The 23,619-nt window shown below is 52.5% G+C and overlaps 1 protein-coding gene across 5 annotated transcripts in view; it reads right to left on the bottom strand.

Moving 5' to 3' along the window:
- Window positions 1–3,559: 3,559 nt before the first annotated feature.
- DAPK1 (death associated protein kinase 1) overlaps window positions 3,560–23,619 on the bottom strand; it is a 157,150-nt gene continuing 137,090 nt past the window's right edge. For all 5 annotated transcript variants that reach the window (XM_036433596.2, XM_036433595.2, XM_045580068.1 and 2 more), the window contains exons 20-27: window positions 17,974–18,196; window positions 14,425–14,613; window positions 12,459–12,656; window positions 11,245–11,383; window positions 9,242–9,362; window positions 7,025–7,213; window positions 4,916–6,171; window positions 3,560–4,402 (exon numbers count right to left, since the gene is read on the bottom strand). In XM_036433596.2, the coding sequence (XP_036289489.2) occupies window positions 4,369–4,402; window positions 4,916–6,171; window positions 7,025–7,213; window positions 9,242–9,362; window positions 11,245–11,383; window positions 12,459–12,656; window positions 14,425–14,613; window positions 17,974–18,196 (2,349 nt within the window). In that variant the 3' untranslated portion in view covers window positions 3,560–4,368. The remainder of the gene's footprint in view (window positions 4,403–4,915; window positions 6,172–7,024; window positions 7,214–9,241; window positions 9,363–11,244; window positions 11,384–12,458; window positions 12,657–14,424; window positions 14,614–17,973; window positions 18,197–23,619) is intronic.

Genomic DNA, 23,619 nt, shown 5'->3' on the forward strand with positions numbered 1-23,619 from the left:
AGGCCATTAGTTTTCCAGATTTAATGATGAGATTCAGCCCCTGTGTATGAGCCTGGCCAGTGTTTCTAGCTCAAGGTCAGCTTCTCTGACAGCTCAAGATGTCACTTCTTGCAGCCAGGTCTCTCCTGCTGTGGTGAAGGTCACTGGACCATTGTTGCTGGGGTGGGGAGGGAAGGACACTGCGTGTATGTTTGGATGGATGAGAGAGGGGGAGAGAGAACACAGATCTCCTTTGGATCTATGATCTGGAATTTTTATAAATGTTATTGGGTATGAAAATTATGCCCAGGAGTCCTTAGGCTAAAGCAGTGGTGGGCAAACTCATTAGTCAAATATCCACAGCACAACGATTGACATTTCTTTTGAGAGCCAAATTTTTTAAACTTAAACTTCTTCTAACGCCACTTCTTCAGAATAGACTCGCCCAGGCCGTGGTATTTTGTGGAAGAGCCACACTCAACGGGCCAAAGAGCTGCATGTGGCTCGCGAGCCGCAGTTTGCCGACCACTGGGCTAAACTGAACTAGCCACATATCAAGTGGCGGATGGCTTCCCTCGAAGTGATTTTATCTGCTGCGCAACCCTAGCTCTCAGAAGTCACATCTCCACTCATCTTCCTTTGGGGTCCATTTTCCACACCTGGGAGAATCTGGAAGTAGATTCTTGATAAAATTAAACGGGGGGTGACCCGGTCACCAGTAAGTCTCCGTGTGTAACCACGTCCCTCAGCCGGTGCTTAGACTGGGGTCACGGGGCTCAGTGACAGAAGGTTCTCGGGACCCAACGAGCCCCACAGCGGCACTCAGCACAGCGACGCTGTGGCTCCCCGGGGAGGCTCCTCTCGCTCTCTCGGCTCCCGTGGTTCAGAGCCGCCTTCTTGAGCCTGATGCTCAAATGTCTGTGTCAGGGCCAGGCTTCTCCAAAAGGACTGAGGGGGTGGGCACTGCCTTTTCTGAGAGCCCACGGGGCCGTGTCCCTTAGACTTTCCCAGGTGTTGCTTCTGACCAGAATGGAAAAAACCTTCCGGATGTCCTTGGAGCGGACGTGGTTGTTGGCGCAGGGAGCACAGCTCTGCTGTCTGTGGTCCCTGGACTAAGAGTCCGCTCGGGGATTTGTAAGACTGAAGAAAGTAAATGCAGGACAGATAGGAGATGTCCAAACCTGTAGATAATTTTTAAAAATTTATTTTATTGTGTGTGTGTTTTTTTTACAGAGAGGGACAGAGTCAGAAACATCGATGAGAGAGAATCATCAACACCCCCACCCGGGATGTGCCCGCAACCAAGAATCGAACCTGGGACCCCTCAGTCCGCAGGCCGATGCTCTATCCTCTGAGCCAAACCGGTTTCGGCTGTCGGTAATTTTTATAAAAATGTATTTGAGCCCCCCCTGGCTTGGTTGCTCAGTTGGTTAGAGCAGTGGTCAGCAAACCACAGCTCTTTGGCCCCTTGAGCGTGGCTCTTCCACAAAAATTCCACGGCCTGGGCGAGTCTATTTTGAAGAAGTGGCGTTACAAGAAGTTTAAGTTTAAAAAATATGGCTCTCAAAAGAAATGTCAATCGTTGTGCTGTTGATGTTTGGCTCTGTGGATAAATGAGTTTGCTGACCACTGGGTTAGAGCATCTTCCTAATATACCACGGTTGTTGGTCTGATCCTGGCCAGGGCACATAGGAGAATCAACCAATGATGCATAAATAAGTGGAACAAGCTGGTGTTTCACTCTTCCCCTTCCTTTCTCAAAAATTTTAAAGAAATGGTACAGTTCTTTACGATTACCGTACTTGCTCAGCATTCCCCCCGTCCCTTTCTTCTGTTCGCCCAGGGTCCCTGGGGCCAGTCACATAACTCAGTCTCCTTCAGCCAGAGGGATAGCCCTGTGAACCGCGCTGGGCCGGTCAGAATCCTCTGGGATTTCAGGCGTACAGGAGGCTGCTCCTGCCAACCGGCCAGGCTCCTCTGGGATTTCACGAACTGGTGCTGCCAGAGGCAAACCTCTTGCCTCTGGGTTCTAGCTGCCTGATACTATACCCCTGGGATGTAAAGTGCTCTTGAAGTAGAAAGGAATGAAGTTGGCATGAGGAGGGAGGTGACACAAGAAAAGGAGGTCCTATTCTCCTAAGGCAACCACAGTTTTTATTTGTGACATCTTTCCTAGGTATGCCTATGTATAGCTTTTAGTTGATTTTCATTAAGTATTATTTTTTAGTATAAAAGTAAAAGTTAAAAAAAAAGTATTGAATGTATAATCATGTATAATGTGACTAATTTGGGCAGTACAGGAATGAACTGCATTCCTTCCCATCTACAGAGAAAAGCCATTGTTAACATTTTCATCATTTATTTATTTACAGAGAGCTAGGGAGAGACATATCAAGTGGCCCGGACTGGGATCGAGCCTGCAAACCGAGGTACGTGCCTTTGACTGGAATTGCGCCCAGGACCCTTTCATTGAGGGCTGGTGCTTTATCCATGGAACCAAACCAACCAGGACCACCCCTACCATTTTAGTCTTCCTCCTTCCAATATATATATATATATATATATATATATATATATATATATATATATATATATATATTCCCCCCCCCCCCATTTAAAAAAAAAAAAGCAATCATGAGATTTTACTAAATATAGGCTTTGGTCACTTAGAGCTTCTGTGTCTCACAGCTGCTATGCAGGTCCAAACCAGAGTTTCTAGTTGGTTGATATTTAAAGGGCAGGAAGTATCTTTTTTTTTTTTTAAAGTATCTTTTTCAGCAGGTTTTCTCTTGCTCCTGTAGGGCATTATTCCCTTACGTTAGTATAGAAACAGAAAGCTTCCTTTGTCTCCCCATTGCTGAGACTAAATGATTCCACTGTGTGTGTGTGTGTGTTTTTGGTTCACCCAAGGAAAAATGGAAGGAGTCTCTTTAAAGCACATGTGTCAAACACAAGGCCCGCGGGCCAAATCCGTCCCGCCAGGCCTTGCAATGTGGCCCGCACCGCGCTGTCATCACTGCACTCCGCTGCATTTCCATCACAATGACAGTTTATGACTGTTCAGTAAACCATTCGGCCCGCGATTTAGGCTGGATTTTAGATTTTGGCCCCTTCTCTGATTGAGTTCGACACCCCTAAAGTGAGGACAAATGTGAAAATCAGTGGGGCTCTTTATCTTTAAAAAAATATATATTTTATTGATTTTTTGCAGAGAGGAAGGGAGAAGGATAGAGAACTAGAAACACTGATGAGAGGGAAACATCGACCAGCTGCCTCCTGCACACCCCCCACTGGGGACATGCCCGCAACCAATGTACATGCCCTTGACCGGAATCAAACCCGGGACCTTTCAGTCCACAGACCGACGCTCTATCCACTGAGCTAACCCTGTTTCGGCTGGGCTCTTTTTCTTCCCCACATCATTCCTAATTGTAGTCATAATTAAGCTGGGTTGTTTTCCAGACCTGGGAGTTTATCTTTCATAACTTCTGGATTATAGATTCACCTGCCCCACCACATGCGGCATAGGTAAGTAAAAACAGAGCAAAAAGAATTCCTTTTGAATTAAAGACCAACAAACTAATGCAACAAGCAATAGTTTATTTTTTTTTAAAAAAGGGGGGAAAAACAACAAAAAGAAAAACAAGTGACCTCTTTTACTATCTCATAGATTAAGTAAAAATACTTGTTGTATTAATATATATGTATATACATACTGCATATATATATATATACACACACACACAAACACACATATGATATAACATTAAAATTACATGCTTCTCAGTACAGAAGAATTAGGACATGTTCCCCATTTGATTTTAAAACTCTATCACAATTTAAAATCACTGCAATAAAACTTGCTTCCTTTTTCTTCTTTTGTAGATTTCAAGTACAGGAAGTTGTCAAACCAGGACCTCAGTGTGGAAAACCGTCTGCTATGCACACATGACGACGGACAGCCACAAACCGTGAGTCTGGGGTTTTTGAATTCTCACACGGATCTTCGTAGCCCTACAACTGTCACCCTTCTACCTGAGACGAGAGGGAATGACGAAGCGCCACAGTCTGTCGACTCCACGTGGACGTTCACATTGACGTTTCAACGAAAGCTAACGAGTACATGTCACCGTAGCAACAACACTGGCCGTGAAATCCCTCTAGAGGAGGGCTCCTCCCCCCCACCTTTCCCCGCCAAACAAAACACAAAAAGGTTGCCCGGAAAAGAACCCAACACAAATCGGAGGGTGAAGCACCTCTGGCGATGGTCAGCACACAGCAAGGAGCAGAGAGAGGGAGCGTTTCCTTCGGGGCAGCTCCCGGCTGACGCGATGATTTTCAAACACACCCTCGTCTGCAAAAGGCACTCACATATTGTCTATTTATAAATCATACAGTGGGAGTCCATACATGAGGGGTTTTCCTATAAATATAAAAAAGATAAGCTGAGGGCATGATATATATAACAAAGGAAAAAAAAAAAAGAGTATGAAATGCACATTTAGGATAAATGTGCGCTTTTTCATTGAAAGGACAACCGATAGAAGCGTTAGAAATTTTTCATTGAAAAGTTAGGAATTCCAGGAAAACCGTCAGTCAAGAAGCAAGGGACTAGATAGAGGCTGGGAGATGGAGTCTGGGACACCGAGAGGAGGGACGCTAGCTCCTCAAATGGCCACAAACGGACGGGCGTGATTAGCTCTTAAATGAGAAAAGACCTTTCGCTCACAAAGGGCTGGGTGGGAGGGAGGAAGGGGGGGAGGGCAGGAGGGAGGGGTTAGCAGAGACATAGGTGCAGCAGGAGGGAGGGGGGGGCATAGGAAAGTGGGGTGGAGGGGTGGGGGTGCGTCTGGAATCTCTGAGGGAACAGATGGCTGCATCCCCCCTTGCTTTTGCAGCCTGAAGACACCCTTGCCCGAGCCAAAGCCGCCCTCACCTGGACACGACCGAGCTAATGGAATTGTACGAGGTGCCGCTGTTGCAGCTCGAGGCGTAGGCCTCCTGGCCGTTGCCGTCGAGGTGGATTTTGAGCACCGAGGACGCCTTCAGGAGAAAGTCAGCCGCGTCCCGGCGCCCCAGCTCCCGGAGCCTGGCCATGAGGACCCCGACGGTGCTCTCGGGGAAGGCGGTCCACTCCCGGAGCAGGGCGTGCGCCGGGCTCGGGAGGAACTCCCCGGGGGCCCCGTGGTGGTGGTGGTGGTGGTGGTGGTGGTTGGCGGTGTTGTACTTGGCCACCAGGTCGGGGAGGCCCAGGTTCATGGCGAGGAGGCACCAGTCCTTGCCCATGGGGTCGGGCGGGTCCAGCAGGCGGCTGAGCTTCCTCCGCGTCAGGAGGTTCAGGTCGGACGCGTGGATGTCCATCCCCAGGCTGGCCTGCGCGTAGATGTCGTGGCAGCCGAAGCACATGATGCTGCTGAAGCTCTCCTTGTAGCCGCCCATGGTGTTGGTGAGCGAGGTCTCCTTGAGGGCCTGCGCCCGGAAGAAGTCCCGGGGCTGGTAGATCATGACGGGCTCGTGGTGCTCCCTGAGCTGCTGGGGGCTCAGGTAGTGCTTCACGGTCAGCAGCCCCGGCAGCGTGGTGGCCACGACGTTCTCGATGGTGCTGCACACCGAGTCCAGCAGGAGGCAGCACTTGGCCTTCTCCGTCTCCAGCCCGCGCACCTGTACCTCGATGCCCTGGCCGTGGTTGACCAGGAGCACCAGCAGCTCGGCCCCGCGGTTGGCCACCTTGCAGCCACTCACCCACAGGCGGATGTCGGCGTCCCCCTCGGCGCTCTGCTGGTGGATCCAGCGGCACAGGTTCACCTGGACCTTGTGGAAGATGCCGCAGGGAAAGGGGGCCAGGTGCTCCACGGGGACGATGCGGACGCCGCCGTACACCATCACCTCGTCCTCCTCGTCCGTCCAGGAGCGGTGCAGGTTGTCCGTCTTGATGAGGGCGGGGATGTCCACCATGGCCCCGCTGCTCAGGTCGCGGGCACAGATGTCCATGGCGTCCAGGATCTGCAGCAGCTCGTCCACGTCGCTGTCGGGCACCAGGCGCTGGATGTCCTCCGTGGTGTAGCGGCCCCGGTAGTGGTGCAGGGCCCGCGGGGTCTCCACCGAGAGCAGCTTCCCCAGCACGTTGGTGCAGAGCCAGCGGGGGTCCAGGAGCAGCACGTCCTGCACCGTTTCGCTCTGCATGATGTTGATCTGCCCGGGGGAGACAACGAGAAGTCACGGCACAGGAACCTACAGGAGCAGAGAACTCACGGGCCCGAGCAGGGACACATCTGAGCACATGTTGCAAAGAAGGGTTCCTCCATCACTGCATGGCTGGCTCTCAGATATCAATTACTAAGCTAAACCCCAGTTTGAGAATGTTTTAAGAGGAATTTTGAAAAAACCATGAACTCTTAAAAAAAAAAAAAAAAGAATAAATAAAAAAAGTGAGAGATGGCAGCTATGAAATGATTTTTGACTAGATTCTGTTCCAAAATAAGTAAAAGCAGCTATAAAGGAAATTATTGGCACAAGTGGAAAACAATTGAATAAGGACTACATATTCAGTAGTATGTCAATAGTATGTGTCCAGAATGGGATTAGTATTAATTATATTGTGGCTATGTGGAAAAATGTCCTCTTTAGGAGATCCAGGCCAAAAGCTTTTTTTATTTTTATTTTTATTTTAGGGAGAGGAACTAAATAAAATCAGGAAGGAAAGAGAAGAGACAACCCACCACAGAAATACAAAGGATTGTAGGAGGACAGTATGAGCAGTGAGACACCGACAAATTCGACAACCTAGAATAAATGGCTGAGTTCCTAGAAACAACCCTCCAAAACTGAATGTTGAATTGGTCTGTTCAGATTTTCTGCTGTTTCCTGATTCAATCAGTGGTCAGAAAACTCCCAACTAATAAAGTTCCAAGACTAGAAGGCTTCCCAGGTGAATTCTAAGCGTTCCAAGAGTTCACACCTATCCTTCAGCTCTGAAGAGGGAAGGCTCTCCAACTCAACAATCACCCTGACACCTCCTGGGGCCCTGCCCGCCCGGAGCCCTCACCTCGCCAGTGCTGTGGAGCTGCTGGGCGATGCCCCGGAGGTCCTCCTCGCTGGCCAGGGGGTTCAGCTGGTCCTGCACGTCGTACACGAACTGCTGCAGCGACATCAGCTGGTTGGGCCCGTTGAGCTTCCTCCAGGACGGCAGCGTGGAGATGATTTTCTCACACAGGTGGGTCATCGGAGGGCAGACCTCGAATGTGCAGGACGTGACAGGTCAGTTTATAGCTGTGGGGACTCAGCAGGAGACTGGGTTTTCATGGGGACAGTTGAATCTCTTCCATTTAGACTTAATTCTTGGTATTGGCTTGAAATGGGTTTTTAATCTTTGAACTTGATTAAATGTAAATCAGTCTGCTACAGACTCATCTACCCAACCACACCTTCCTAATTGTAAGCCACAGCAGCCTTTCCCTGCACCCTGTCACTCATGAGGCTGTCCCCTGGTGGACAATGGCTTTTAGGTCAGCTGAATTCCACTCCTTATTAAAAAACCCCACACAGAATGCCCAGGGATACAGGTAAGCTCCAACAGCCTTACCTCAGGAGTGGAAGGTGTGTGTGAAGCGAACATCATGCCACACCCTGAGAACACAGTCTCACTCCATTTGTTCGTCTATTATTTTATGCCCTTCAACAAGTGTTCTTGGCAAATTTTTTCTACTTTCTGCATTTTCTAAATATTTCACAAGCTGCTTTTTTGTATCCTTATATATAAAACCCTAATATGCGAAAAGACTGAACAGTGGAACAACTGAACCACGGTTGCTATGACTGGGGGCACGTGTGGATCATGGCGGGCGTCGGCTGCAGCAGGATGGTGGAGCAGGTGAGTGGGGGTGTCAGACCAAGAAGGGGCACCGGTCGCTGGCATTGGGGCAAACCTCCGGTGGTTACTGAGAATTCTTTGCTCCCGTGTGCCACGGTCCCGCCTGCTGCTCACACCCACTAGATCGCTTGATGCCGTCAGCGGGTGCGAGCGGCGGCTGCTGGGCCTGAATGCTCCTGAGGGTTCTCCACCTCCCCTGCTCCTGAGGGGCGATTGGGGCAGCAGCCACCTCGTACCTGCTGCTGGTGGCCCTGCTGCCAGCACCCAGTGCCAGTCCTGACTGCTCGGTGCCGTCAGCGGGTGCAAGTGGCGGCTGCTGGCCCGATTGCTCCTGAGGGCTTCTCCACCTGCCCCTGCTTCTGTCGGGCGATTGGGGCAGCAACCACCGCTTGCACCTGCTGATGGCACCAGCCCCAATTGCCATCAGCAGGTGTGAATGGGGCCAGTGTGTTGGAGCAGCAGTGGCGGTGGTGTGGGGCTGCCGGCAGAGAGGGGACTGGGGGCTGCAGCTGGAGGGGTCGGGCGGGGGTATGGAGGGTGGGCCGAGAGGCTCTCCTGTGCCCACTTTACCCTCGCAGCCAGAGTTCCTTTCAAGGTGCATGAATTTGCGCAATGGGCCCCTAGCATATCTCTCTCTCTCTCTCTCTCTCTCTCTCTCTCTCTCTCTCTCTCTCTCTCTCTCTATATATATATATATATATATATATATATATTTTTTTTTTTTTAATATATTTTTATTGATTTCAGAATCAAACCCAGGACCCTTCAGTCTGCAGGCTGACTCTGCATTCACTGTGCCAAACCAGCTAGGGCTGTATCATTATATATTTTACTAATCTATTAAGTTTATAGATGTGACATTGGTTAATACATTTTGTTTCAATAGTACAATGTATAATATATCCTCTGTCTATTGCATTGTGATCACCACCCAAAATCTAGTCTCTTCCCACCACCGTTACCATAAGTTTGACCCCCTTCGCCCTCTTCATCCTCCTCCGACTCCTCTCCCCTCTGCTAACCACCTTTCTGTTGTGTCTATGAGTCTGTTTGTTTTGTTAGATCATTCATTGCTTTCTGCTTTATAGTCCATACAGAGTGAAATCATATGGTTCTTCACCTAAGTCACTTTTGAATTGCTCTTGCAATGTGTAAAAAGCAATCTTACTTTTAAACCAATCACTAAAACCATCAGCGTATCCCACACTCTTCCATAACAACGCCTTCTCCTCCTCTCTGCTCTGTCTCCCTCGACCCAGAGCAATAAGATAAAAACTTCTCCACGCAGCCACCTCGCCCTGGGGCCCCTGAAAACCGAGCCAAACCACCTCCAGGGTCCCTGGGGGGCTGGCCAGGGGTGGGGGTCCTGCCCTCCGCAGGCGGCATACTCACAGAAACAATCTGGCTCCGTATTTCCTGCAGGTGATTTCGAAGAACCTTCATGTCCTTCGACCCCGAAGCCCCAGCGTCCAGAACAAACAGCTTATTTGAAATGTGAAGGTCATTCCCAAATCTAGGAGGGAAGAGCAGGAGCCTCATCAGAGCCACGCAGTCTCGCCAGGTGTCCCCCCGGCTGGGCCCACGGCTGGTCGGAGGCCAGGAAGTTCTGGCGACCTTCAGAGGCCCCTCCCTGCTGTCCGCTGGCTCTGTGAGGCCACACGGGAGCAGAGGCCCCACCAGATGGCAGGGACACAGTGCGAACAGCATCGGCTGCCCGGCTGCGGGGACCGTACAGGTCATGAGAAGAGATGCTGTTGCAGTGAACAGAGTAAGAACAGAGGGATGAGCGTGAAAGGTACAGCCCTGATCAGAAAATGTTAGCAGAAGCCCTGCTTTCACACCAGGAAGGTAAGAGGTAATGTCTTCAGCCGAGAGTTGAGTTACTCGCACACTGCACAGAGCTGCAGGTTGACAGGTACTAAGTAGGAAAGAAGGGAGGTTTACAGTGGTGAGTGTGCAAGACACAGAGTTTATTCCTGTATTGTTATTGACTGATTGTTGCATTATTTCCCATACGAACAACGGTGGGCCGACTGCCGCCCTGCTCTGTATTTTTAGCACGTGACCCTGTGCACGTCCATATTGACGAGGGAAACTAGAGCTTTGCAAAACTACTGGACAGGAAGTGCATGCAGCTAGTCTCTGCGGGACTCCCTGAAGTTGACCAACTCCTGATCAACTTCAGGGAGTTGGTCCGGACCCTGTGAGTGAATTTCATAACCCAGTATTTTGATAAATATTGATCATTGGCATCATTACTCATAAAAACAAACACACACCTGGAAGCTCAGACAACTAAGAACTAAGGATCTAATGCACATGTGTCAAACACAAGGCCCGCGGGCCAAATCCGTCCCGCCAGGCCTTGCAATGTGGCCCGCACCGCGCTGTCATCACTGCACTCCGCTGCGTTTCCATCACAATGACAGTTTATGACTGTTCAATAAACCATTCGGCCCACGATTTAGGCTGGATTTTAGATTTTGGCCCCTTCTCTGATTGAGTTCGACACCCCTAATCTAATGTATAGCATGGTGATCATGGTTGACAACACTGCATTTGCAGTTAGAATTTGCTAACAGAGTAGAACTTAAATATTCTCCTCAAAAAGAGAGAGTTGGTTTGGCTCAGTGGATAGGGCGTCGGCTGGCGGATGGAAGGGTCCTGGGTTCAATTCCAATCAAGGGAACGTGCCCAGGTTGCAGGCTCGATCCCCAATAGGGGGCATGCAGGAGGCAGCTGATCAATAATTATCTCTCATCATTGATGTATCTCTCTCTCCTTCTCCCTTCCTCTCTGAAACCAATAAAAACAAATTCAAAAAAGATGTGAACGATGATGTTTTAATTCACTCGGTAGTGGGAATCCTTTCACAGTGTAAATACGTATCACAGGACCACAACGGACACTTTAAATAGCTGACAGTCGTATCTGTCGACGACGCCTCAATAAACGGGGGGGAAAACACCCCACATAAAACAGCTCAAAGGCAGCGGTACCAGGAGGTGAATAGAGAAGTGAGGAGGCTGCTGCTTTTTATCCTGTGTTACTTTCTTATTTGATTTATAATTATTTGTATTCATTGCTTTGATAAAAAATGAAAAATACAACAAAAAGGCCAGCCATGCTGAAATGGGTTTGGCTCAGTGGATAGAGCATCGGCCTCCGGACTGAAAGGTCAAGGGCATGTATCTTGGTTGCGGGCACATCCCTGGTGGGGGGTGTGCAGGAGGCAGCTGATCGATGTTTTTCATCGACGTTTCTGTCTCTCTCCTTTCCTCTCCGTAAAAAAAATCAAGTAAAAGGCCACCCAGGAAAAAAGGCCTTTCTCCTCTCTCTAGTTCAGAGGTTTTGGCTGTGTTGGCCCCGAGGACCCGGGGGCTGCCCTCCCTTACCTGTTCCTGATCTCCTTCAGCAAAGCCGTGTCCTTGTCGTACCCAAACTCGCCGCCCGCCGGACGCGGGACGTTCATGATGTCGGCGTGTGTGGCCACCAGGACGACGCGCAGGGGGTTCTTCAGCTTGCCGCCGAAGGCTGGGGCGGAGAGCACAGGTTCAGAGGCCGGCACCCTTCCTGCCGCCTCTCCCCGCTGTGCGGTGGGGTGCCCCAGGCCCCTCGCTCTCTGCCCGAGGCTGCGAGGCCCGTGCCTGCTGTGCACAGTCACCTCCGGGCCGGGGCTGCCAGGACCAGAACGAGCCTGCTTTCTGGGCCTCACGGGAAGGGGCTCAGAAATGGACCAGAACCGGCCACACAACACAAGGCAGCTTCTCACATCTGTCTCCAAGTGGGAGACCTAACTGGTTTGGCTCAATGGATAGAGAGTCAGCCTGCGTACTGAAGGGTCCCAGGTTCGATTCTGGTCAAGGGCATGTGCCCTGGTTGTGGGCACATCCCCAGTAGGAGGTGTGCAGGAGGCAGCTGATCGATGTCTCTCTCTCATCAATGTTTCTAGCTCTCTATCCCTCTCCCTTCTCTGTAAAAAAATCAATGAAATGTATTAAAAAAAAAAAAAAGTTAAAGTGATGGTGCTCCATTATGGGGGGAGGGTGTGAAGCTCCGTGTATCTGGTTATATGAATGCTTTTCAAAGCAAAGATGCCCACTGGGCTTCGTATTTCACCAGAGAAGGCTGCTGCTTGTGCTGCAGGGAAAGGACGATGCTATCGCCCCCTCTGGAATGAAGACGGGGTAATGCCTCTAGTCAGCACGGTCCCTTTCCTTGCACGGGGAGGGAGCCCCAGAACGCAGAGAGCTCGTTCTGCTTGTGAACTATGTGCCCCGGAGGCAAAGGTGCGGTAGCTACTGAAGGAGACATCCCACTTTGCACCCAACAAAAGTGCTCCCCGCCCCGAAACAGAAAAAGAGAGTGAGAAACAGTTCTCGAGGAATAAGCTCAGAATCAGGCCTCGGTGACAGAAGCGTGTAATCAAGAGACACCTCCCTGAGGAAGGAGATGAACAGCTGGCCCTCGGGGAGCCGCCGGAGGGCGGACCTTCCTGCAGGAAGGAGGGGCACGGAGCACCGCTGGGAGCACCAGTGGCCTGAGCCGAGCCCAGCGGGCAGCAAGGCCAGCGAAGGGCGCTCGCCCGCCCAGGGGTGTCTGAGCTTACCTATGGGCTCCTCCACCGGCACAAGAGACTTGAGGAAATTGAGCCAGAAAACCACTTGGTTCAGCTGGATCTCGAAGGGTTCTTCCAGACTGAACACGATGACGTGGATCGATGTGGGGTCGTTGGCAGCAAAATAATCGTAGGAGCAGAAGTAGACGGGGTTTCCGGAGAACTCCCACACGCTGAAGTCGCCAACCCCTGCGGAGGAAAGCAGAGAGGATGGCGCGGTTTTCCCAGTGGCTTACGGCGCCCAGCAGGGGCAGGGCCGTCCACGGCCTTCATCCGTGGATCTGGGCTTCCACCTGACATGCTGCGGGCGGATAACAAGGATTACCGTGTTTTCTGTTCTGAGGCTTGTAGCCAATTACGAGAATTCTTTAAAAAGATATTAGCTTGCCGAAACCAGTTTGGCTCAGTAGATAGAGCATCAGCCTGCGGACTGAAGGGTCCCAGGTTCGATTCCAGTCAAGGGCATGTGCCCGCTGAGGATGCCCTCCCCCTTTATCTATGCCCGCAAGGGTCATGCCCAGTAGGGGGTGTGCAGGAGGCGGCTGATCAATGTTTCTCTCTCATCGATGTTTCTAACTCTCTATCCCTCTCCCTTCCTCTCTGTAAAATAAAAAAATCAATAAAATATTTTTAAAAAAGATATTAGCTTGTAGGAACGTGCAATCACTTCAAAGTGCAATGGGGTATTTATTGAAGCGTGCCTTTTACATTTATGTAAAACTATTTTTTTTGTACTTGTCCAATAGAAATGTAACCTGGCCACTGGGTCAAGTTGGCAACGAAACGACTGGTCCGCAGTGTGTTAGGCCCAGATCTATGTATGGAACACAGACCTAGCTTTGTGACGAATGCATTTGGAAGATCCTGGGGCTTTTCTAAGCCTCCTCCTGGGGCACAGGCACGCGAGGTCTGGCAGTGAAGGCCTTCGTGTGCAGTTCCCGGAACCCAGAGCGAGGCCCTGAACACGGGGAGGCATGTTCTTGGGGTGGGGAGGCCTGGGCAGAGCAGGGGTGAGGGCAGGGCTGGGGAGTGCTGAGGGTGCTCTCCTCCTTTTATCTATGCTGCAGAGCCAGCTTTGCTAGAACATTCCATTTTTAAGAGAATTAAATGTGAGCCCTGACCGGTGTGGCTCAGTGGATAGAGCGTCAGCCTGCAGACTAAAGGGTCCCCGGTTCGAATCCGGTCAAGGGCATGTGCCTTGGTTGCAGGCACACCCCAGTAGGGGGCGTCCAGGAGGCAGCTGATTGATGTTTCTCTTTCATCAATGTTTCTAGCTCTCTATCCCTCTCCCTTCCTCTCTGTAAAAAAAAAAAAAAAAAAAAAAAAGAAAAAAAAAAAAAGAAAAGAAAAGAAAAGAAAGAGAAATAAAAATGTGCCCTAATGAGTGAGTCTCAGTAGATAGAGCGTCGGCCTGTGGACTGAAGGGTCCCAGGTTCGAGTCTGGTCAAGGGCATGTACCTTGGTTGCAGGCACATCCCCAGTCGAGGGTGTGCAGGAGGCAGCTGATGATTCTCTCTCATTGATGTTTCTAACTCTCTATCCCTCTCTCTAAAAAATGAATAAAATATATTAAAAAAAAAAAGTATTAGCCCTGGCTGGGTAGCTCAGTTAGAGTGTTGTCTTAGGTTACAGGTTCAATGCCAAGGTTGAAGGTTCAATCCCCAGCCAGGGCACGCACAATTATCAACCAATGAGTGCATAAGCAGAACGACAAACCAATGTTTCCTTCTCTCTCTCTCTCTCTCTCTCATCAATCAATGAACTAAAAAATGTATTTACTTGACACTCATTTAATAAGCACCTACTGTGTGCCCTGTGCTTTATTAGGAGTAGAGGATATCACGTGTTGGATTTACTTTTCAGGGCCTGTGAGGGTGTCCCCGGGGCCAGGCTCCCAGGGGGTCCCTCACAGCCCTGGCAGAGGGGCCTTCCCTGCTGGTGGGCGGGCCGGACGTACCGTTCAAGTAGGCGTTCTGGATGTCGATGGCCTTGGTGGACTGGTCGTCGGCGGAGCAGTGCGGGTGGTGGGACGGGGCCACGAACACCTCCAGCATCCCCTTGGTGAGGCCCGGCTCGAACATCATGCTGCGACTCCGCACGCTCACGTTCTCGCAGCCCGGGTACAGGTTGTTGATGCTCACGGACACTGAGGAGAGGAGGCGGTGAGACGCGCCCAGGGCACCGAGCACGCCTGCCCGCCCTCCCTCCCGGCTTTCGCTCGCCTTGTCCGTTCCTGGGACATCCCTGTCCCCACCCCACTCCCGCTCCAGGCCCCGGGGTGGGGGTGGCCCTCGGGTGTGCTGTGCGGCAGCACTTCCCACAGATGTTGGGCTGATTCTTTGTCTCTCTCCATCCCCCTCAACCCCCCCACCCCTCACCAAGGACGGCCTCTCCCAGGCTTGCTTGCCATTTGCTGCTGTGTTGGGTCAGCCTAAGGCAAACCAGTTTCCTGCTGTCTGCCAGTTATGAACGAGGCGATGCGAGCCTCTCCCCCAGGAAAGGAAAAAGGCCTGGCCATTCTAGTGATCAAGGGCCCGGGGGATGGCAGGGCAGGCAGGGCCCCTCTGCCACTCCAAAGTGACAGTGTCGCTGCTTCTGGAAACACACCTCCTTCCCGGAGGCCACAGCCCCCCATCACAGCCTGCCCCTCCCCTCAGCCCCCCAGTGCTCCCAGCTGGCCCTCACAGCACCTCCTATTGGTGCCACACTCTGCTTTTCCCAGGACATGGCGAATGCTGTTTTGTGAGGGCCAGGAAGTGACTAGGGCTCGGGGGCCCAGGCCCTGGTGCTGCTGCCTGGGCCGGTGGCGCCCTCAGCCCAGGGAGTGCTTGCCCCTGCACTGGGCAGGAGGGCCTGCCACGGGGCCCGCAGGCAGGTCTAGAGTTAACTGAAGAGGAGTCTGTCTCTTCCAGAGGCTGTGTAGGCGGACACTTTCCCCACCCCTCAGAGCAGGCCGCCCTCCTGGGCATCCAGCACCATAGGCCTCACGGCTCCCCTTCTCTTCCACCCTCGCCTCGGCCCTTCAGGACCATAGATCCAAACACATCTCTCTGTTTTTGGTCTGTCTCTCTGTTTCTCTCTCTCTCTCTCTCTCTCACAGTCTCCGCCGCCCTCCCTGCCCCTCACGGCGGTGCAGCCTGGAGTGACCTTGACCCACAGCGGGAGAGCTGGCCTGGCTCCCTCTGGGTGACACTATAACTGCCAGAGAAGCTGAGCTTGGACTTGGAATGCTGGCAAAATTACAGCGGGAAATGGAAAGTGTGTGCACACAACAGCCCTTACTTGGAAGTTGTGTCATTACTATGCTGTGGCTCAGGAGCCAGACATTCTGTAAGCTGCCAGCTGTGTGACTCGGACAGCCTATGTCACCCCTCACGGCTTCTGTATGACGGTGGTAAACACACCCCCTCACCCTGTCCGTAGATGAAAGGTTTCACACGGCCATGTTTTGCCCAGCTCCTGACACACAGATAGTGCCCGGCAAGAATTACCGTGTTTCCCCGAAAATAAGACATCCTCCGAAAATAAGACCTACTTATAGGTTTCCTTCTGAGTGAAATATAAGGCATCCTCCCTGAAAATAAGCCCCCTCCCCCCCCAGGCTAAACATGAGAGATTTGGTCCACTGATTCTGAAAGAAATGGAGTCACAAGAAATTCACCAGGAAATTCAGGAATTGGATTGTTATGATGATGTTCCAGAAGATGATGACATGATTGTCATTGAATAAATGAGTAAATTCTTGATACTGTAGGATTCACAGTTTGTCTGGTTTGTGTTGACAACTACCGTACTACCGCACCGTATACAGGTAATAAATTTCCGTTATTTTCATTTACTAACCATAAATGTGTACTATACTCTTCTTCATGGAAAAATAAGGCATCCCCTGAAAATAAGACCTAGCGCATCTTTGGGAGCAAAAATTAATATAAGACACTGTCTTATTTTTGGGGAAACAGGGTAGCAATACCGGCTAGCAACTTTGTAATAATTCTAATTAAAAAAATCCACTTTGGGTTATTTTTTTCTCCAAGTTTCTGCTGTGTTCAGAGACAACAGGCTGAAAGAGCATGTAAATCTCAGTCACCTGCCCCATCCCCCCACGAATGCCGCCCAGATCTCCCTCCTCGTGGAGAAAAGAATTACGTGGAAACCCAAACGATAAAGCTTCTGTGTTCCACCGCGGGCACCGACACTGCCCCTTTGTGACAGGAGGTGCAGGAGACAAACCCGAGGCACAAGGCTTCAGAACGGGCGTTGCTTAGGAAACTCTGGGAAGGTCTCTGTTCCCATCTCAGCAGGACGGAGGCCCTTGCTCTGCAGCGGGGCTCTGAGAGAGAACACCCAGCTGGCACGCCTGCCCCTTGCTCCAGGCGGGTGTCTCTCCCGGCGAAGGACAGGTAGGCCCGAGTGTCTGGGTGTGAACCCACTGCCGACTGCGTCTGAGGAAGGTCAGGGAGGACAGCAAAGCCTGCTGCCCTCGCCCAGGGGTCCTCTACCTTTCTAACGTCACGACCCTTTAATACAGTTCCTCCTGTTGTGGTGACCCCCGACCATAACGTTATCTTCGTTGCTACTTCATAACTATAACTTTGCTACAGTTATGAATGGTAATGTCAATATCTGTGTTTTCCGATGGCCTTAGGCTCTACAGCAGCGGTGGAGACCCGCAGGTTGAGAACTGCCTGCGGACTGAAGGGTCCCGGGTTCGATTCTGGTCAAGGGCATGTACCTTGGTTGCGGGCACATCCCCAGTAGGGGGTGTGCAAGAGGCAGCTGATGGATGTTTCTCTCTCATCGATGTTTCTAACTCTCTATCCCTCTCTCTCCCTCTCTGTAAAAAAATCAATAAAATATATATTTTTAAAAAAGATAAGATTACTTAAAGAGGAAAAAAAGAAAGAAAATACTTTTATGGTTGGGGGCCCGCAGGAGGAGCTGTGTTAGAGGGTTGCGGCATTCGGAAGGCTGAGACTCACCGCCCTAGAGGGTCTTGGGGAGCAGAGGGACAGCTGTGGAACCCACACAGCCTTTCAAAACCGCCGAGCAACGCCGAACCTGTGGGGTGCTGACCCCACGTGGACCCAATCTCGTTGCTCTGCCTTCCCAGAGAAAGCGTGGGGGCGGAGCCATCCCGGGGCCAACATGGCTCTGTGCCGGCTGCGCGTCAGCCCCAGCTGCCCTCCCGCTGTCCTCGGGAGCAGGGTCCCCGGGCAGAACGCGCACCATCCTGCCTCGTGCACAGAGGTCATTGTGAACTCCCTTGTCTGCGACCCCAGCCTCAGCGAGGCCCTTTCCTTGCTATTCTGGGGGCAGCTTGCAGCGGCTGGGCAAGAGCAGGGCGGATACCAGGCCCGGGGCCGGGCTGCCCTCACCTCACAGCCACGGAGGCACTGGAACCCAGCGCCCCTCACTGAGCCACCACTCGCCCTGGACCCTGACTCGGAGAGGGGAGCCCCCGGCGCCTGCTGCAGAGCTGGGGGGGCAGGGCCGGGCGCCTTACCTGCCGGCTTGGAGGCCAGGGGCGAGGGCGGGAACCGGGTGGAGTTGGTGGAGGAGAGCCGGGGCCGGCGCCGCCGGAAGAAGCTCCGGAGCAGCCCGCACTTGAGCGACTCCACCAGCGTGGTCTTCCCCGAGCCCGAGTGGCCGAACAGCTTCAGCTTGATCCGGGGCTGCGGGTTCTGGGTGGGCCGCAGCTGCTGGATGAAGAGGCCCCGGTGCGTGTCCTGCGCGGGGGACAGAGGGCCCGTTAGTCACCACCACAGAGAGGAGGCCGAGCCTGCCGGGTCCTCCGGGCGGGTCCGCCATCTTCACCCATGTCGTCCTGTCCTCGTACATGTGTGCAAAACGCGTGTAAAATGCACGCAACACGCAACGCGCCACCTTCCCCCGTCGTAAAGTGCACCGTTCGGAGGCTTCAGGACGTTCCCCACGTCGTGCAACCGGCTGACCTCATCGGTCCTCGTTCTCCCAGTTCCCTGGGATCTCTCACTTCTCTCATCCTCTCAGTTTGCCTAAGAGCCGAGCCTGGTCCCCAGATGCCCGGCCGAGTCCAGAACGGCTGAGCCCAGGCCAGGAGGTTGGAGCCTAGCGCAGCCCCAAGGAGCGGGGTTGAGGCCCGAAGAGGTAGAGTTGGTCCCGAATCAGACCCCGGAGCCCAGCGTAGCCCAGAGAGCTGAGCCCGGACCGGAAGGGCGGAGCCAAGGCCCGCAGAGCACCTGGCTCAGGTGGGATGGTCCACAAAGAGGGGGTGGTATAATGACTTGACTCAGGTGAACCCCGTAAGAGCGTGCCCGACGTGAGCACCTTCCTTCTGACTCAGTGGGATCGCAGACCTGGCCAGACCACTGCTTCCAGTTCTAAATCCTGGAGGTGCTGACGTACTGCCCAGTCAGGGAGCTTTTCCCACTAACAATCCTTGAGCACACTCAGGATTCTCCCGAAGGAGACCAAGTTTCCCACCTGTTTTCTATTGGTGAAGGGTGATGCTTCTTTCTCAACAGGGCAACACCGCCCCCTGGTGGGCAATGAAGCCACCTACAGAGACATTTTTAATTCTTATGTTGGGGGCCGCTTCTTGTAGTGGGGCTCCAGGTGCCCAGACGTGTATAAACATGGTCCTGAGCAGTAAGAATTCTCCGGGGCTGCTGAAACCTGTTTGGCTCCATGGGTAGAACGTCGGTCTGCGGACTGAAAGGTCCCGGGTTTGATTCCCGTCAAGGGCATGTACTTTGGTTGCGGGCACATCCCCAGTAGGCGGTGTGCAAGAGGCAGCTGATTAATGATTCTCTCTCATTGATATTTCTAACTCTCTATCCCTCTCTCTTCCTTTTTGTAAAAAAAAAAAAAAATCAATAAAATATAATAAAAAATAAAAATAATAATTAAAAAAACCCCCCAAAAACTCTGGGGCTGTATTTATGTAGGAACATCTGAACTTAGGACTTACCTGCATCACTTTACCTATGACCCAGGGTTTTTTTTAGGGGTGGCTGGAGAGGGGGCATGGTTTAACACATCCCGAGTTCTCCAAGAATGCAACTATAAATTGCAATTCATAAATTGGTGGAAATATGCATATCTATAACTGATCTTTCATGAGCTCTGTTCTTGCATTTCTGAAAGGCATGCCCGCAGTCGCCGTGTTTGAGTTATCATCCCAGCCCTGTGATACCGTTGGGCGTCTGCAGGGTGATTCTGTGGGTGGGTCCGAGTATCTGCCGATTTCACTATGACCCCTGACACCTCATGCCCCTGACCTGGCATCGAACCCGCAGGCTCTTGGTGCGTGGGACAACGCTCAACCAACTGGGCCACACTGGCCAGGGCTCTCTTAATCTTTTAAAGCTCCCTGAGCAGGCATGTTGTTATCTGTGAGTTTCATTTCGGGAGGGTGAACAAGGCCTCACTAAATGTAGCTGCGCCATGCTGGATCGGCCAGGGCTGGAACCCACGGCTTGCACAGCGACGTGTAGAACAGGAGGCTGTTCTCACGCCGATGGCTTCCTCCAGCCTCCGCGTGCGGCAGAGGACAAAAAGGGCTTGGGGTACGGGGCCAGCAGTTTCCCTGAATTATTACCCACGTCGGCAGGAAAGCTGAGACGGTCCCGTTCTGAGACAGTAACTTATCGGGGTGGTGCTGACCGGCCTGGGAGACGAGGGCTTGTGGAGACCTCCCCGGTGCCGTCTGCTGCCGCAGAGAAGCCGGTGACTCCCGAAGCAAAGCTCCCTCCCCTCGTTTTAACGTAAGCTTCCAGCCAGCCCTTTGATCTTCCCCTTTAAGCCAGTGGTGCTCAACCTTTCCAATGCCCTTTAATACAGCTCCTCACGTGGTGGTGACCCCCGACCATAACATTATTTCTGTTGCTACTTCATAACTGTAGTGTTGCTACCGTTAATGAGTTGTAATGTAAATATCTGTGTTTCCCGATGGTCTTAGGCTCTACTACAGCAGTGGTTCTCTACCTGAGGGTCGCCGAAGACCATCGGGACGAAAATAACATTATGGTTGGGGGTCACCGCAACGTGAGGAACTGTGTTCCAGGGCCGAGGCATCAGAAAGGTTGAGAACCACTGTTTTAATTCCCCCCCGCCCTGCGCCAAGCGCCGAGCGCCGAGCATCGGAATTGCGGTCCGAGTCTGTGGGCATCACCTCCCATGCTGAGCATCTCTGAGCATCTTAAGACCAGAAGGCTCTCTAACCTATTTCCTGACACACAGCTTCCTAACACTCAGGTCCTGTGTGTGCAGCCGGTGTCTGCTCCTGCTGAGACACAGGAAGGCGGCAAACCCGCTCCGGCTCCCATCCCATCCCTGGACCCGGCTGTGCTGTGCAACGAGTGAGCTCATGGCCCTTCTCTGCTTCCTGCCCCGCTGACCTTGACACTTTGGCCAACACGTCTGTCCTGTGGGAAGGAACGGGGGCACGTTCTTCTCGCCTGCATGGGTTTCACAGGCCCTTCCATTCTGACAAGACTTAAACCATGCCCCCCACCCCCGCTCCCCCCGGACGGTGCGGCCCTGGTGGGCTTCCAGAGGCCTCCCCGAACCAAGGCTTTGCTCTCCTTCGAATTCCACGCAGGGAGGTGGCTGGCGGCTGGAGCGGGAGGGAAGAGGCAGCTGGTGGGAAGGCTCTCATCAGTCCCAACTCCCATAAGGACTTCCCAGCCCTCAAGGTCTCGACCTTGGGCTGTGTCCTTGGCCCGGTCAATCCGGTTTTAGCAAGAATCCTGTTGGACTGGCTGAGTGACAGTCCCTTCTCCTGAGCTGCTATCTGATGAAATCGCTTACTCCCGTCCGGGATATCGGATCACCGGGCCTGCCCTCAGCGGGCGTCCTGCCTGGCCTGTGTGCGGTGACCTTTCAAACGTCCCCTTCCCCTGATTCTTCCTCATCCCCGCACATGTGAGAGGCTGCCCATCACCACCGCTAGTTCCTCCTCCTACCCCCTGATATCCCGGATGCCTTTTGTGTGCCCTCCACCCTGACCCCAATAAAGCTCCTTGCCCCAGGTCTCCTCTGCCCTGTGACCCTCCTCTTGACCCCTGTCTCTCTGGGACTAGTGAGTAGAAGGAACTCGGTTGTCTCCAGCCTCCCCTTTGCCCCCTTTAGTGGCCACACCTGGATGACCGTCTCAGAGAAGAATCCAGAGCGAGAGCCCCTCGTTTTGATGGTTCCCCAGAAATTTCCCATCCGCAGACCCCACCCTGCTCCTCGGCTACGAGTCTCTTGCTGTCCTTGTTGGAGTCAGGGACCAGCTCCTTCCACCAGGAGCTGACGGCCTGGCTGGGACGACTCACACTCCACCTTGTCTTTGGGAAGATAAATCAGGAAAGGGCCTTCTATGAAGACCGACGGAATCTGCCATAATCTTGAAACGCCAGGAAAAAAAAAAATAGTCTCGCATCTCCTCCTTTTGAAGGAAGCCTGACCTCACCTGAAGGGTGGTCCCTCCCTGTGCTCACTGAAAAATCTTGCAGAATCTGAATACGACCAAATTTGATAAAGATGTGCAGGACAGAAGTTTCTGACATCTCACCCCGCGTGGTGGGCGCCGCATTGTCACTTTCCACCACTAGATGGCGCAGCAGGGTCCTGACCAGTCTCCCCAGCACCGCAGCTCCCGTCAACCTAAGGGTGTGAGCTTCCTGGGGAGGCCACGGTTTTGATGGCAGAGGCGCTGAGGCTACAGAATATCCATAGATTTCTTTGGAGGAGGAGCACAGCATTCTGCCCACTGCAGTGTCATCGCCAGGCGGTGGAGAGTTGGGACTGTGGTGGTCTCTAAATTCTGGCTCATGGCTTGAAACATTTTTCTGTTTGTGTCTCCCCCTGCACCCCCTGAGCCGGCGGGGGGAGCTGTGAGGCCTGGGTGTCAGTCTGCGGCTGTGGCCTCTTTTGTGCAGAGCCGCCAGGCTGGGAAAACAGGGGGGAAGCAACCGGAATCTAAACCAGAACGGGCCTTCCAGGTGGTCATGAGCTCCCGTTTGTCCTGCTGCACGGAGTCCTTGAGCCTGGACAGCCCCAGGGCAAGCACCTTCCGGTCTCACCTGACCGCGGGGTCAGCATCGATCTGAGCCGTGAGAGGTACATTCCCAAAACCCATGTCAGATCCTGCTCCCACCTGCTGCGTACACCTGAACCAAGCCCTACTCTCTCTCTTTTAAAAAAAATATATTTTACTGATGTTTTACAGAGAGGAAGAGAGAGGGATAGAGAGCCAGAAACATCGATCAGCTGCCTCCTGCACACCCCATACTGGGGATGTACCCGCAACCAAGGTATATGCCCTTGACCGGAACTGAACCTGGGACCCTTCAGTCTGCAGACCGATGCTCTATCCACTGAGCCAAACCAGCCTCGGCCAAGCCCTATGCTTTTTACCAAGGCCTGTGAAGCCTGGCCTTCCTCTCTGATGGGATGGTTTCGGGTCACTGTGCTCAAGCTCTCTAGCCAGCCCCATCAACTCCCTCCTCGGGCCGTTTCCTAGGACACACCCAGCCCTTTCCTGCCCCAGGACATTTGCCTCTGCTTTCCACCAACCCTGCCTTGTCCTTCAGGGATTGGTTTAAACGTGGCCATCGGAGAGGCAGTCCCTGACCAGTCTGTGGAAACAGCTGCTACTCCCATCCCCTCCTATCTGTCATCTCACCCTATTTGAATCGCCTGCACTTACACCCAGGGACAGCAGACCTTCCCGAAAAGGGCCTGGCGGTCTTCGTTGGGACTCCCATGCATCCAGAAACCAGCCACAGACAGCAGTCAGTGGATCTGGAGTGTTTCAATAAAACTTTATTTTCAAAAACAGGTGGTGAGTCAGCTTTGGCTTGCCAACCCCTAGTTCATCCTATCTTGCATTTTTCTTATTTGTTTACTGGCTGAGTCTTGCCTGTTTTGGTCACTGTGATCTCTCTGCTGCCTAGAACAGCTCTTGGCATATAAGAGACACTGTGAATATCTTTTAAATGAATATTATTTGGTATCTGTTTTGCTCTTTGAAGCCCCAATGAGTCTCGGTTTCCAATTTTCTTTCTTCCAGCAACCCCCTCCCTCCCGGAAATGTCTTTTCCCCTTTCTCCTCGGGAAAGATGACTGAGCGCCCGCTGATTGACAGGGGCGAGTCTCCGCCATCTGGGGAAGCCAGATAAGT

The sequence above is a fragment of the Pipistrellus kuhlii genome, unplaced genomic scaffold, assembly GCF_014108245.1.
Source record: "Pipistrellus kuhlii isolate mPipKuh1 unplaced genomic scaffold, mPipKuh1.p scaffold_m20_p_12, whole genome shotgun sequence".
Classification (NCBI taxonomy): Eukaryota; Metazoa; Chordata; class Mammalia; order Chiroptera; family Vespertilionidae; genus Pipistrellus; species Pipistrellus kuhlii.